At 38.3% G+C, this 16,552-nt stretch overlaps 1 protein-coding gene across 2 annotated transcripts in view; it reads right to left on the bottom strand.

Moving 5' to 3' along the window:
- The window catches only part of ARFIP1 (ARF interacting protein 1), a gene marked incomplete at both ends in the record, with an annotated part of 92,620 nt that extends 79,739 nt beyond the window's left edge, over positions 1–12,881 (bottom strand). Inside the window, one exon of one of the 2 annotated variants that reach the window (XM_080697320.1) lies at positions 12,804–12,881. In XM_080697320.1, coding sequence (XP_080553446.1) covers positions 12,804–12,881 — 78 coding nt within the window. Of the gene's footprint in view, positions 1–12,776 lie in introns of both variants that reach the window. The other variant, XM_080697319.1, reaches the window with a different exon arrangement.
- Positions 12,882–16,552: the final 3,671 nt, after the last annotated feature.

Below are 16,552 nucleotides of genomic sequence, written 5' to 3'. Positions count from 1 at the left end.
CACCACGTGACAAATCAGTCACACTAAAAATGCTGTATACAGTTACTTTTGGGCCATGTGTATAAGATATATATAAAACATAAGTGAATTTCATGTTTACACTTGGGTTCCATCCCCAAGAAACTCATTATATATATGCAAATGCTCCAAATTTAAAAAAATCTGAAATGTAAAACACTTCTGGTCCTAAGCATTTTAGGTAAGGGATACTCAACCTGTATTTATCAGCATGAGTATTCTTTGTAACTGTCATCATGGGTACTTTACACTTTTTTAAAAAAGCCAATAATCAAGACAAGGTTAAAATTTAGCTATCAATGTTATTTGGAAGCCCTATTATTCCCTTTATTCCATTCTGAAATTTTCATGGTTTTACAAGGCAAATGACTCTCAGACTTATTTTTTTTTTAAAAGTAGTAATAAAACAAACGTGGTAAAACCCAGATAATTGTTGAACCTGGATAATAATGAAAATTCATTTACTATTTTGCCTGTTTAAAAAATTATGCATGCCAGGCGTGGTGGCGCACGCTTGTAATCCCCGAGCTTGGGAGGCAGAGACAGAAGGATTGCGCTGGTTCAGAGCCAGCCTTGCTGGCTTAAGAGACCCTATTTCCAAATAAAAATTGTAAAATAGGTCTGGGAGTATAGCCCGGGGGTAGAAGGGCTTCCAGGAACCCCAGTACCACAAAAATAAATAAATAAAAATTATGCACATTTTTCTTAATCAATGTTTTATTTATTTATTTGTGGTACTAGTGATGGAACCCGGGGGCATTCTACCTCTGAGCTACACCCCCAGTCCTATGTTTTATTTTGAAACAAAGTCTCACTAAGTTGCAGAGGGCCTAAGTAGCCAAGGCTGTCCTCAAATCATGATCCTGCTGTCAACCTCCCACGTATTGGGACTATAAGTGTGCACCACCACACCTGGCTTTGTCGATGTTTTAATCTATTAGTTATCACTGCTTAATTTGTCTTTTCTACTACTGCTAACTGCACACTGCACTTCAAATCTTCTTTCAACTTCGTCTTTCTGCCTGTCCTTCTCATTTCATGCCATGTCAGTCTTACCTCTACCTCCTTCTTGAACCACATTCCTCCTGCCCTCTCCTCACCAACATCTGGTTACAGCCACAGAGCCCTTTCCACTGTTTCTCCACTATAACAATTTTTTTTCCAATTGCTATTTCCTGACCAGAAGGTTCTAATTCCCTGATTCTTACAACTCTCCTTTATCTCCTTCAAATTTCTGTTCAAACACCTTCTCAGAAAGGCCATCCTGACCAACCTATAATGAGTGTTCCTCATCAGTCTTTAGCCCCATACCATATTTTATGGCAAGAAATACTACATTACAATATAAAATAGTATGTGTATCTTCAATATGCCGGTCTCCTTCACTCTTATGTCTACAACATAAACGCCATCTTCTCAACTTGACACAAAGTCTTTCCATGATGGGAACTGTTTTCTAATTATGTTTCTTCAGATAGTGTACTTGAAGGGGGGATACTAGGAATTGAATCCCACTTGAAGGGGGGTACTAGGAATTGAATCCAGGTGCGTTTCACTTGCCAGCTATACCCCCAGCTCTATTTATTTTTATCTTATTTTTTCTTTTTCCTTTTATTTCAATGTGGATCATATTGAAAATGGCATACATTCACACAGTGCTTGGTTCCCTTCCCCCTCTCCCAACAATGAGTATCAAGGTTGACCATGCTATAGCAACACTTAAACATGTATTCAAATGTAGCTCCTCCATTAAACAACCTCAGCCTTCTTCCTCTCCTATCATTCCATTCTAGCTTGGCTGAGGTTTCCCTCCATATCTTGAGTCGCTCTGGTATCCCTAATAGTCCCCAGTTTGGGTATATTAGGACATATTGGACATATAACTTATGTCCCTTCTCTTTCTGTGTCTGGCTGATCTCACTTAACATAATGTTCTCCAAGTCTTTCCATCTTCTTGCAAATGACAAGATTTTTTTTTTTTAAGCTGAGTAGAATTCCATTGTATGTATTTCCCATTATTTTGCAATCCATTCATCTGTTGATGGGGGGCTTGACTGATTCCATATTTTGGCTATTACAAATTGTGCTGCTATGAACTTAGATATGCATATTTTACTGTATTTCTCTGATTTCAACCCCTTTGGAAAAATACCCAGAGTGGATCTATTCCCAGTTTTCTTTTCTTTTTTTTTTTTTGGTGGTACTGGGGTTCCTGGAAGCCCTTCTACCTCTGGGCTACACTCCCAGACCTATTTTTATATTTTTTTTATTTAGAAACAGGGTCTCCTAAGCCAGCGCGCGCGGCTGGCTTCGAACCTGCGCGATCCTCCTGTCTCCGCCTCCCAAGCGCGGGGATTACAAGCGTGCGCCACCACACCCGGCGCCTATTCCCAGTTTTCTAAGGAATCTCCACAGCAGCTGAACTAGTTTGCACTCCCACCAACAGTGTAAGAGTTCCTCTTTCCCCCACATGCTTGCCAGCATTTGTTGTAATTTGATTTCTTTATACTTGCCATTCTGATTGGGATTAGATGGAATCTCAGTGTAGTTTTGATTGCATCTCCCTGATGGCTAATTATGTAGAACATCTTTTCATGTATCTATTGGCCATTTGTATCTTTTCTTTTCTGAAGTTTTTATTCAGTTCAGTTACCCATTTCTTGATTGGGTTGTTTTGCTAGTGTAGAGTCTTTTGAGCACTTTGTATATTCTGGATATTGGCCCCCTATGAGAGTGGTGGCTAGTAAAGATCTTCTCCCATTCTATAGGCTTCCTCTTTAGGTCCCTGATGGTTTCCTTTGATAAAAAGAAACTTTTTAGTTTGATGCCATCCCACTTGTTAATTCTTGCTTTAATTTCCTGCGCTTTGGAGGTCTTCTTGAGAAAGTTACTGCCTGTGCTTATATGTTGGAGTGCTTAGCTTATGCCCTCCTCTAATAACTTCACAGTCTCTGGTCTAATTTTTAAGTGTTTGCTCCATCTTGAGTTGATTCCTGTACATGGTGAGAGGTAAGGATTTAGTACCATCTTTCTACAAATGAATAGCCAGTTCTCCCAGGACCATTTGTTGAAAAGGCTATCTTTTCTTCAGTGTAGAGTTTGGACCCTTTGTCAAATATTGACTATGGGTGTATGGGTTTGTTTCTGTATCTTCTATTCTGTTCCACTGGTCAGTATGCCTGTTGTTGTGCCAATGCCATAATGTTTTTACTAACTATTGCTCTATAGTATAATGGAAGTCTGGGATTGTGATGCTTCCTGCATGGTTCTTATTGCTGAGAATTGCTTTGGCTGTTCTGGGTCTTTTCTTACTCCATATAAAGTTCATGATTGATTTTTCTAGGTCTATGAAGAATATGTTGGCATTTTAATGAAAATTGCATTTAATCTATAGATCATTTTTGGCAGAATGGCCATTTTGATGATATTTATTCTGCCTATCCATGAGCATGAGAGATCTTTCCATCTTCCAAGGTTTTCTTCAATTTCTTTAATGCTTTATAGTTTTCTTTGTAGAGGACATTTACATCTTTGGTTAGGTTAATTGGTTTTGGTTAGGTATTTTATTGGTTTGGAGGTTATAGTGAATGGAATTGTCTTATTTCATTGTGGATTCATTGTTGGCATAAAGAAAAGCCACTGATTTCTTTAGGTTGATTTTGTATCCTGCAACTTTGCTGAATTGGTTAATCAGCTCCAGAAGTCTTTTGGTTTAGTTGTTTGGTTATTCTAAATAAAGGATCATGTCATCTGCAAATAAGGATAGTTTTAATTCTCTTCTGATTTGAATTTCTTTAATTTCCTTCTTGTCTTATTTCTGCAGCAAGATTCTCAAGGACTATATTGAAAAGGAGTGGTGATAGTTGGCATCCTTGTCTTGTTCCTGATTCTAGAGGAAATTCTTGCAGTCTTTCCCCATTCAATATGATGTTGGCTTTGGGTTTACTGTATATAGCTGTAATGATGTTAAAATACGTTTCTTCTATTCCAATTTTCTGCAGTGTTTTTAACATAAATAGGTGCTGGATTTTGTCGAATACTTTTTCAGCATCTATTAATATGATCACGTGGTTTTTGTTATCAGTTCTATTTATATGGTGAATAACATGTATTGATTTGCATGGTTGAACCAGTTTTGCTTTTCTGGGATAAAATCAACTTGGTCATGGTGTACGATGCTCTTGATATGGTTTTGAGTGCGTATAGCTAGTATTTTGTTTAGAATTTTTCATCTATGTTCATTAAGGATATAGGTCTGTAATTTCCCTTTCTTGAGGTATCTTTATCTGGTTTGGGGATTGTGATACTGGCCTCGTAGAAGAAATTTGGGAGAATTCCTCTTTCAGTTTCTTGGAACAAGATGTGAAGTATTGGTATTAGTTCTTCACTGAAGGTTCTGTAGAATTCAGCTGAAAATTCATCAGAGCCTCGGCTTTTCTTTGATGGCATAATTTTTATTGTTGTTTCTATTTCTTTGCTTGCTATTGTTAGTTTAGGCTTGCTATGTCTTCTTGGTTCAGTTTAGGTAGGTATATATGCTCAGAAATCTATCAATTTCTTCCATGTTTCCCAGTCTATTGGAGAATAAATTTTCAAAAGTTTCTGATAATCCTTTGAATTTCCACACTGTCTATGGTTATGTCTCCTATTTCATTTCTGATTTTAATAATTTCTGTTAATTATGTTTTTTGGTTAGGTTGGCCAGGGGTTTGTCAATCCTATTCATCTTTCAAAAGAACCAGCTTTCTATTTTGTTGATTATTTGAACTTTTTTTAAATTCTCTATTTATTTCTGCTCTGATATTAATAATTTTCTGCCTCCTGATGTCTTTGGGATGAGACTGTTGCAGTCTTTCTAGGTCCTTGAGTTGTCATTAGGTTGTTTACTTGGTGATTCTCTGTCCTTCTTATGTGGGCACTCAATGCTGTAAACTTTCCCTCTTAACACTGCCTTCAAAGTGTCCCATAGACTTCCGGGAAGATGGCAACGGAAAAAAGCGGGGCTTATGAGCTCCGCTAACAACCAATCTCAATTACCACAAAATCAACGCCTTTCATAGCCAGAAAACACCATCAGCAGAGAAACAAAAAATGTAAATACAAGGGACAGAGAAAAAGAGGGCTGAAAAAATGAGACACCAGAAAGAAACCAGACCGCAGTGCTACCGCAATGCTGAAGCAGGAGCCACGGCGCAGAGCGGCGGGCACCATCTTCCCTTGCAGCACCAGGCCCCAGAGAGGAGGGGGACTCAGAACAGAGCTCAGAACCAGAGAGGAGATACGCCGGCCTCACGACCAAGGACGCGGCCATACTGCCAATGGCAGCAGCGAACTCAACCAGAAGGCTCCAGATCAGCGCACTCAACAAAGCACCAGGCTCCAGAGAAGAGTGGCGGACAGCGAGCCGAAGTGAGCAGCTGTGGATAAGCTGGGCGGAATTCGGCAGATTTTTTGGCACAGGGAGCGTCTAAAGCTCCCAGGGGATGGGCTCAGCACATCCTGCAGGGACTCAGAGCAGAGCTCAAAAACAGAGAAGAAATACGCCAGCCTCACGGCCGAGGGCGTGACAGTGGTGCCATATTGGCACCAGCGGCAGCAGCAGCAAATTCACCGAGTCCACTACAGCTCCATCAGTGCACTCAACGACAGTGAGTCAAACTGCGGCCCTTAGAGGAGAAATCCCAGTACTGCACTCCCAGGGACTTGACCCAGTGGGGGAGTGGTAGTGGCAGAGATATCACACCATAGTTACAACTCCCTGCAGGAGAATGCCCAACCTGGCACCCCCCATAGTCTAAAGCAGCCTCAACTGACTCCCTGGGTCTGAGACTTTGCAATACAACCCAGTAAAGGAGTCGTGGTGACTGAGATACCACAGACTCGAGATCCACAGCACCTTAAGTGAAGTCGTAGTGACCCAGGGAAGAACCCAGAGAAGGCACAAACTTCCGAAATCATGGGAAAGAGGAATAACAATGGAGCAATGAATGCCCACAACCCCACAACATCAGAACCCGATAAAACAGAAATTCAGAGATTTCTAGAAGATCAAATCAGGAAAATAACTGTAGAAATAATAGAGATGTTTCGAAAAGAATTCAGAGAGAGCAAAAAGAGATAAAGGATGCAATCAATGAAGTAAAGGCCTCAATGCAAAGTATAAACAACCGATTAGACAACATGGAGAATAGAATCTCGCTCCTAGAAGATGATCAGTCCAAAAATGAACACATAGTTTCTAATTTAGAAAAAAAAATCCGACTGCAGGAATCTGACATTGAAGAAATATGGGCCCATTTTAAGAGAGCTAACCTAAGAATAATTGGAATAGAGGGAAAAGAAGGTGAAACCAAAGGGATCAACAATCTCTTCAAGGAAGTAATAGCAGAAAATTTTCCAAACATAGAGCAAGAGGTCGATACACAGGTCCAGGAAACTTAGAGAACTCCCTTTAGACAGGACCGGAGAAGAGGATCCCCACGCCACATAACTGTCAAAATGACCAATGTGGAAGCCAAGCAGAGAATCTTAAAGGCAACAAAAACAAAGGGCCAAGTGACATTCAGAGGCAAACCAATTAGAATCACTCCAGACTTCCCAAACCAAGTCATGAGAGCCAGTAGGACTTGGAGTAACATATTCCAAACTCTGAAAGAAAACAACTTCCAGCCAAAAATTTCCTGCCCAGCAAAACTTTATATCAGATTAGATGGGGAAATAAGAAGCTTCCATGACAAACAGAAACTGAAGGAATTTATGTCTTCAAAACCAGCGCTAGAGAAAATGCTTAAAGAGATTAACTACAAAGAAGAAATAGGTAACACACACCAGAACCAGAGAAACAAGATTTTCCACCCAACAGACAACTAAGATTGGTTATCTGTGGAGATTCATTATTTATGTTAGTCTTTTACCTATCTCTAAATTATATTGTTTGCCTTTATTGTTGCTAATTTTTAGGATTTCTATTTGGAATATTAATATACGTTCAGATATAGCATTTGGAAATATTTTATCCCATTCTATCAATAACTTTTAACTCTGTTTACATACTTTTAACTCTGTTTACATTGTCTTTGGATATACAATATTTTTTTTTTATTTCTTAGGGAGTTTGTTTACCCTTCTGTTGCCTGTGCCATTAAAATCACATCCAAGAAATCACTGCCAATTTCAATGTTGTGAGGTTTTATGACCCAGATTTTCTTCTAAAAGTTTATAGTCTTAAGATTTATATTTAAGTCTTTTATCTATTTTGAATTAATATTTGTATATGGTGTTAGGTAAGGGTCCAATTTTATTCTTTTTCATGTAATTATTATTTTTCAACAATATTTAGTTAAAAGATTATTATTTTTTCCACCAAATGTTCGTGGAAACCTTGTCAAAAATAACTTGACAATATATGGAAGAATTTATCTCTAGGCTTTTATTTAACTCCAATGGTTTATATATCTGCCTTTATAACAGTACTACACTATTTCAATTATTATAGCTTTATAAGGTTTGAAATCAGAAAATATACATCTTCTGGCTTTGTTCTTTTGCGAGATTGTTTTGGGTATCTAGAGTCCATATTCCATATTAGGATAGATTTTTTCTGAAAAATAAATAAATGTATGATAGTTTCACCTAAAACTAAAAAAAGAAAAAAATATTCTCTGGTAAGAAAGAAAGTAAAAAGAAATATTGAAATGTTATCTTTAAGTCATCAAAAGCATGGTATCAGACAAATGAAACTGTTATATGAGATTATCATTGTTAATTTTGGATAAACTGCTATAATACTAGATGTCAACCACTAAGCCAAGCATGGGAAGGAGGGATGGGGAGGGAACGAGGTGGGGATCGGGTAGGGGCTAACTGGATGATGTGTGCATGTATGTCTACAAATTTTTTTTTATCCCATTATGATGTATGAATACAGTGCACCAATAAAAAATTTAAAAAAACAACAAAGTGTCCCATAAATTTTGGTAAGTTGTTTCTCTATTTTCATTTCCAGAAATTTATTTCTCCCCTAATTTCCAATATTACCCATTCATCATTGAATAATGTATCATTCAATCTCCATGTATTTAAATAGTTTCTTTTGGTCTTCCTGTTAATTTCTACTTTCACTCAATTATGGTCTGAAAAGATGCAAGGAATATTACATCTTTTGAATTTGCTGGTACTTGCTTTGTAGCCCAGGTTGTGATCTATTTTGGAGGTTCCATGGGCTGCTGAGAAGAATGTATATTCTGTAGTCCCTGGTTGAAATATTCTGTTTAGGTCTATTAGGTCCATTTGATTTATAGTTTTCTTTAGTTCTAAAGAGTCATTACTCATCTTTTGCCTTGAAGATCGATCCAGTGTTGGGAGAGGCATTTTGAAGCCTCCCAAAATTGTTGTATTTGAGATCTGATGTCCAGGTTTGTTTTACAAATGCGGTTGCATCCACATTTGGGGCATAAACATTTACTACCATTGTATCTTCTTGGTGGATTATTGCTTTTAATACAAGGAAGTGCCCTGCTTTGTCTCTTCTGATGTTTTAGCTTAAAGTCTGTTTTGTTGGGTATCAGTGTTGCTACCCCTGACTGTTTTTTGGTCTCCATTAGCATGATATATCTTTTTCTATCCTTTCACTTTCAGTCTGTGAATGTCTTTGGCTGTAAGGTGAATTTCTTGCAAGCAGCATATATTTGGATTATGGTTTTTAATCTACATTGTCAGACTATGTCTTTTGATTGGTGAGTTAAGTCCTTTGGCATTCAGAGTTATTATTGAAATATGATTTTTGTTTCCTGTTATTTTGTGTTCTGCCTTCTGTCTGGTATCCTGTTATTTCCTCTTAGATGCTTCACTGATCAACTTCATCTCTTCCCTGGTTCTGAATTCTGCTTCTTTTTTCTTCTTTATGGTTTATTTCTTTAAGTATTTTCTCTAGTGTTGGCTTTGAATTCTTAAATTTTTTAAAATTCTGCTTATTTTGAAACACTTTTGTTTCTCTGTCAATTTTGAATAATAATTTTGCTGGATATAGCAGTTTTGGTTGGAAGCTGTTTTTTTCCAGGGTCTGGATCATATCATACCAGTCTAGACTGGCATTCATGACTTCGGTTGTATAGTTTAAGGTGATTTTTATTGTTTGTCTCTAAATGTCAGCCATCCTTTTGTTCTCGCTTTTAAGAATTTTTCCTTTGCCTCTATGTTGGTCATTTTGATTATTACATGGCGTGGGGCGGTCCTCCTTTGATTTGGAATTCCCCTTCTTGCATTTCTTATAGGTCAGTATTCGTGATTTCCGCTGTCTCTTTTCTGTTCTAGTTCTTGTATTTAAGTTTCTCAGGCCTGTTTTTCTGATGTCTTCCCATTGTTTGTGGGTATTATGTTTAATCCAGTCTTAGTAGTAGGAATTTAAAAGTTTCAGCAGGTAAGCAGCACTTTTTCCAGTGGTGAGGGTTGGGTGATGGTGGAGTAGCTGAGGTGATGAGTGCAGGAGTTGGGTAAGGTAGAGGATATGATTAGGTTGAAGAAGAATTAAAGTATAATAAGATAGTAACTGGTTGAGAATGGGAGAAGGTTAGATAGTAGGACTCTTATAGTTAGTAGAATATTTTTTTTAAGTATGGAGATATGAAATACCTTGAGTATTAAACAAAGAGATACAGTAAAGGCAAAAAAGAGAGTTTTGAGAGAAGACAGTAGATAGGCAGGAGTGAAGAAGTTTGTAAAAGGAGTGGAGGGAAGGAAGAAATATGAATAAAGTAACAAAACAAGATACAAAGGCTAACTGGCTGTCCAGTTAGTCTGGGGCTCTGGAGAGCTGGCTGCTCCCCTGGATCCCACGGCTTCTCTGTGCGTACATGGTTACCAGGTCCGGTTCCGGGTCCGGGTCCCTGGAGGTCTCCCCATGCCACTGTTGGTGCTGCCTCTGGTGAGTAAACAGTGCCGCTCAGGTGCTTGGGTGCAGCTCGCCATTTGAGATGCTGGAGCTCTATGGCCACTTTCAAACTCTTGGTTTTTTTTCTGAGTTTCTTGGGGCTGCTGTGCTGGGACTCGCCATTTAGGCCAATGGCCCATGATGGCGCCAGCAGCTGGCCTCATCTGCAGAAGGATCATCACACACTCAGGCTTTTTTGCAGTGGATCTCACAGTTCGGAGTAACTGGATTCCTCCCACCGTGGTCCCTGGATCTGTTTTGGGTCGTGAGGTATATTTATTTTATTAGGATGTTGCCTTCTCAGTAGTTGAACTTAATTTGTTTCAGCTATATGCTGCGTCCCTCAGTCGCCATTTTGAATCTCCTGTTTTATCTTATTTTGAAATAGGATCTTGCTAAGTTGCTAAGACTGGCCTAAAACCTACAATTTTCCTATCTCAGCTTCCCAAGTAATAGAAGTACAGCCATGTACCCTGTAGCAGTTCTTTTCAATTTCTATGAGATCAACTTTTCTAGATTCTACATATGAATGAGATGAAGCAGTACTTACCTTTCTGTGCTTGGGTTTACTTCACTTAACATAATGATCTCTAGTTCCATCCACACTGCCAAAAATAGCAAAATTTCATTCTAAATAGGGAATTTCAAAATCACAAATATTCCTGCATCAAACTTTGGCTATCAACTCCTATAATGCTTTTCAACTAGAGCATAAATTAATCTTACATTCACACATCTGTCCTTCATCATCATTATCATAGTATTTCCTGTGGAGACTGCTTATTTTTGTATGGCTAAAAATAAAGGGAATGCCTAACATGGGTTTTACTATTGACTTATAGATAAATTAGAACAATCTATTACTTGGCAGTAGCTTCCTTCAGTTCACTGTTATCCAAACTTTACTCTCTGCTGAGAAGAAAATTAGTTTACTACCCATCAAAGTAACATTCACATAAACAAAATTCACAGTAGCAAGCCACACAAAAAAATTGACATTTATTATTATTAATAGTACCAGTAGTAGTAGGGCCATACTTCCTGTGAATTATACCCCTAGCTCTTTTTTCTTTTTAATTTGAAACAATGTATCACTATGTTGCTGAAGAATTCTTGAAGTTGCTGAGGCTAGCTTCAAACCGGTGATCTTCCTGTCTCAGCCTTCCAAGGACTGAGATTTTAAGTGTGCACCATCGAACCTGGTTCACATTTATTATTGAGTCCCATCATTGACTGTACTGCCCATTGTTCCTGTAGCTCAAATGCATTTAATTTCCTCTGATCATCTCTCTCAACATTATAGATGCAGGGATGTGATCGCAGAAAATCAAATTCATGAACACACACTTTTCTAGTTTCTCCACCAAGTTATCTTAAATTACAAAGAATCATGAATTGTCTACAAATACATATTTGCCAAAAAAAAATTATCTTTGATTTTTAAACTAAAATTAAGTTTTTCAATCTAATCTTATATTAAATCTTGTCACACAGATTCAGAGTATCTTGGCTTAATTGAAGCAATAATATGCATATAGCACTTTACTACACATACTAGTGGCAGAGAGTCTGCAACTGCTGGGCATGGTGGTGCACACTTGTAATTCCAGTACTTGGGAGGCTGAGACAGGAGGATCGCACAGGTTTGAAGCCAGCCTCAGCTACTTAGTGAGGTTCTCAGCAACTTAGTGAGCCCCTATTTCTAAATAAAATATAAAATAGGTCTAGAAGTGTAGCTTAGAGGTAGAGATCACCTTGGTTCCATCCCTAGTACCACAAAAAAAAAAAAAAAAAAAAAGAAAGAAAGAGAAACTCTGCAACTGGAGTCAGAAGTACAGACCCCTAGTGTGTAGCCACCCTTACTAAATCCTCTAAATTAGTCACAGTCACTGCTGAAAGTTAAATTCACTCAACAATAAAAGAAAAATAATAGTTATCTAACTGAATTATAGTAAAATCTTCTACGGACCTATATGAGATGATATGAAAATTTTGCTTGGTAAATCTTTAAGCACTATAAATACAAGAGGTACTATTAGTGTTTTGCATTCAAATAACATCTATATTGACTTGAAATCTATAAAATCAACTGCTTAATTTTTCTCCCTTACTCTAATGACCAGACTTTGGTGGCATATACCAGAATCAATTGTAGAATGCTCAAAAAGAAAAACACAGAAGGCCCCATGGAACTCAGCAGTGGGTTTTGTTTTGTTTTTTTTGGTTTTTTTTTGGTGTGTGTGTGTGTTTGTGTGTGTGTGTGTGTGTGTGTGTATGTGTGTTTTGGTGATACTGGGGTTCCTGGAAGCCCTTCTACCTCCAGGCTACACTCCCAGACCTATTTTTTTTAATATATTTTTTATTTGGAAACAGGGTGTCTTAAGCCAGTGCAGCTGGCTTCAAACCTAGGTGATCCTCCTGTCTCTGCCTCCCAAGCACGGGGATTACAAGCATGCGCCACCACACCTGGCTGGAACTCAGTGTTTGTTTTTTTAAAAAACTCTACACCTGGATTTTGATGCATATCAAACCAGAGTTTATTGAACAAATGAGTCAAAATGTGACCCTACTACTACTATTTCAAGACAAACTTTTAGCCATTGTCATACTTCATATTCAAATATAAACCTGTACAGTTTTGTTCATTTTTATGTGATAAGTAAGCTATATTCTAAGATTTCTGATACCTAGAGGCAAATGTAAGTTAACCATCACAAAGAAACCTCTCTCTTCTTGCCCTTTGTGTAAAAGAGTTCCTTTTCAGAATAACATATGTTTAAACTGAGTTGATCCTGACAGTCTGGAACTGAAGGAGATGGACTGACTTTACAAAGCAATGCTAATGCCATCCAAGCATCTCAGAATTAGACTGGATTTCTTCTGTGGCTGCTTTAGATGCACCAAGAGTTGTAGTGTCATTATTGTAGTAGGACATACCTAAAAGTAAAATGTGTTAGGTATATATTAAATAATTTAGTTAAAAGAATCATATCATCCCACTGACCGTCCCCCAAATATCCCACAGCATAACTAATTTATAGTTGGAATTAGATTTTTCAAAACCATCTACAATTATAAGAGTATTGAATGATTACAACAGGTAAACAATTCTAAAGAAAACGAAAAGTCAGAAAGAGCATTTATGCAGAATGCAAAAAGTGATTTCATGAAATCATTTGATATAAAAAAATTTAAAAGATAAAATTGTCAACTTGATTTGACAGATTAAAAAAATAAAATCCGAAGATGTCTGAAGTAAAAATGTTACTTGTGATCTCCACAAAACAAAATTCCAAACCAGAACTTAGGCCTCTCCCACCCATATGAACAGAGGTTTTTAATACTGATAACAGCTGTGCATGTTCATTGTCTACATGAAACACAACAGTCAGATTTTAAATAAAAGTTCAATGAGCTGTTTCTGCTTCTAATTACTCAACATCCGAAGAATATCAACTATATGTGAAGAACTCTGCTAGGTACTAAGGGGCAAAAAGGATAAAATCTAGTGCAGGTTCTAAAAGCACTCTTATGCCGGGCTTGGTGGCGCACGCTTATAATCCCAGCGCTTGGGAGGCTAAGACAGAACCCAGGCTGGAGGATCTTGTGTTGTGGATAGCCTCAGCTACTTAGTGAGGCCCTTTGCAAGCTGGTGAGACCCTGTTTCAAAATAAAGAATAAAAAAATAGGGCTGGGGGTGTAGCTTGTAGGTAGAATGCCCCTGAGTTCCATCCCCAGTACCACAGGCAGTGGTGGGGAGGGGAGCTGGGTATGGTAGTGCATGCCTGTAATCCCAGTAGTTGGAAGGCTGAGTCAGGAGGATCACAGGTATGAAGACAGCCGTAGTGAGATTCTCAGCAACCTAGTGAGACCTTGTTTCAAAATGTAGGGGGTACAGTTTGGAGGTAGAATGCCCCTGGGTTCAAACCTCTATACCACACACACGCATATAAAAGACAATAAGCATTTCTACTAAACAAGGCAAAGATGTCCACTATCTAGTACAATTCAACATTGTACTAGAGGTACTAACCAAATGAATTAATTAAGAGAAATCAGTTAGCTAGGTATAATGGCGCAGGCCCCTAATTCCAGTATTTGAGAGGCTGAGACAGTAAGATCACAGGTTCCAGGCCAGCATCAGCAACTCTGCCAGATTCTCAGCAGTGCAGTGACTGTTAAAAAAAAAAACAAGCCGGGCGTGGTGGCGCACGCTTGTAATCCCCATGTTTGGGAGGCGGAGACAGGAGGATCGCGCAGGTTTGAAGCCAGCCGCTCTGGCTTAAGAGACCCTGTTTCCAAATAAAATTATAAAATAGGTCTGGGAGTATAGGTCGAAGGGCTTCCAGGAACCCCAGTACCACAAAAAAAAAAAAAAAAAAAAAAAACCAAACAAGGGCTGGGGGTGTAGTTTAGAGGAAGAATGCTCCTGGGTTCAATCCCTAGTACAGTGCAAGCAAGCAAACACACACACACACACACACACACACACACACACACACACACACACACGTGCATGGTGAGGAGAGAATGAGAATAATAGGTAAGAAAAAAGTAAAATTACCTCTATCTGAAGATGATATGATAGTATGCCACCATAAATATCTCAAAAAATCAATGACAAAACTAAAAAAAAAAAAAATTCACTGAAGTAGCAAGATACAAATTAACATGCAAAATCAAAAGCCTTGCTGGGTGTGGTGGCGCACACTTGTAATCCCTGCTCTTGGGAGGCAGAAACAGGAGGATCGTGCTGGTTCAAAGCCAGCGAGGCTGGCTTAAGAGACCCTGTTTCCAAATAAAAATATAAAATAGGTCTGGGAGTGTAGCCCAGAGGTAGAAGGGTTTCCAGGAACCCCAGTACCACAAAAAAAAAAAAAAACCATCAAAAGCCTTCATATGCAAAAATACTAATCAGAACTATAATGGCAGGAAAATCCCATTTATAGTAACAACAAAGATTAAATACTTAGGAGTGGGGCATGTTGGCTCACGCTTGTAATCCCAGCATTTGGGAGGCTGAGATAGGAGGATGGTGATTCGCAGACAGCCTCAGCTACTTAGTGAGGCCCTTTGCAACTCAGTGAGACCCTATTTCAAAAATAAAAAGATTAGAACACAGGGCTGGGGGTGTAGCTAGAAGGTAGAATGACCCTGGGTTCCACCCCCAGTACCACAAATAAATAAATAAATAAATACTTAGAAATGAAATTGTATAACACCTATAAGAGAAAAATGTTTAAGCATGACTGAAAGATATTAAAGAAGAGTTGGTCAAATGGAAAGACATTCTCTATTCTTGGACAGGATGACAACATCCAGTGATTAAAAAATTCATCTATACTGCAGCATTCTTTGTTAACTGTAAAACACTGAAAACAATCTATGTTTATGCACAGGAAAGTGACTGAATAAACTATGGTACATCTAAACTATTAAACAGAGAGAGGGAATGAGAGAGGGAATGAGAGAGAGAGAGAGAGAGAAAGAGAGAGAGAATGAGAATGAATATTAATGAATCAGAATAAGTTTTATGATATGGACTGATTTCCAGGACATATAATAGACCCCTCTTACCCACAGTTCCTCTCTGTGGTCAACAGTGGTTTGAATACATTAAAAGGAAATTTCCAAAAATAATTAAGCTGGGCGTGGTGGCACACACTCGTAATCCCAGCATTTGATGGTTGAGACAGGAAGATCACAGGTTCATGGCCAGCCTCAGCTACTTAGGCCCTCTGCAACTTAGAACCTGCTTCAAAATAAAGAATAAAAAATAGGGTTGGGGATGTAGTTGGAAGGTAGAATGCCCCCGGGTTCCATCTCCAGTACCACAAAAAAATTAGTCTTAACTTGCATGACATTCTGAGAAGTGTGGTTCCATTCTGTTCCATCCTACCAAAGGTCTGAATCATTCCTCTGTCTAGTGTACCCACACTGTATATAGTATCCATCCTGTATATGCTGCCCGTCCATTAGTCACTTAGTAGACATGCAGATTATGAGATTGACTATTATAGTATCACAATGTTTGTGTTCAAGTAAATCTTATTTAATAATGACCCCAAAGAACAGGATTTGTGGCACTAGTTCTTCACATATGTCAAAGAGAAGACATAAAGTGCTTTCTTAAAGTGAAAAGGTAAAAATATAGTAAGATATTCTGAGAAACTACCTCTACATAACTTTTTTCTTTTCTTTTCTTTTTGAGGTACTGGAATGAAACCCAGGGGCATTCTACCTCCAAGCTCCACCCCCAACCCTATGTTTTATTCTTTTATTTTGAAACAGGGTCTCAATGAGTTGCAACGGGCCTCACTGAGTAGCTGAGGCTGTCTGTGAACCTGGATCCTCCTGTCTCAGCCTCCCAAATGCTGGGATTACAAAGGTGGGTCACCACGCCCGACATGCATAACTTTTATTATATTGTTAAAATTGTTGTATTTTATTAGCATTGTTGCTCAATTCATACTATGCCTAATTTATAAATTAAATTTTATCATATGCATATATTTACAAAAAAAAAAAAACATACCACATTAGTATTACCCAAGGCTTTGGGCATCTCTCAAAGGTCTTGGAATGTAATCCCCACAAAAGAGAGAC

Source organism: Muscardinus avellanarius (assembly GCF_963383645.1).
Source record: "Muscardinus avellanarius genome assembly, chromosome: 6".
In the NCBI taxonomy this organism is placed as follows: domain Eukaryota; kingdom Metazoa; phylum Chordata; class Mammalia; order Rodentia; family Gliridae; genus Muscardinus; species Muscardinus avellanarius.
The sequence above is the reverse complement of the archived record's forward strand: the minus strand, read 5'-3'. Positions and strand labels throughout refer to the sequence as shown.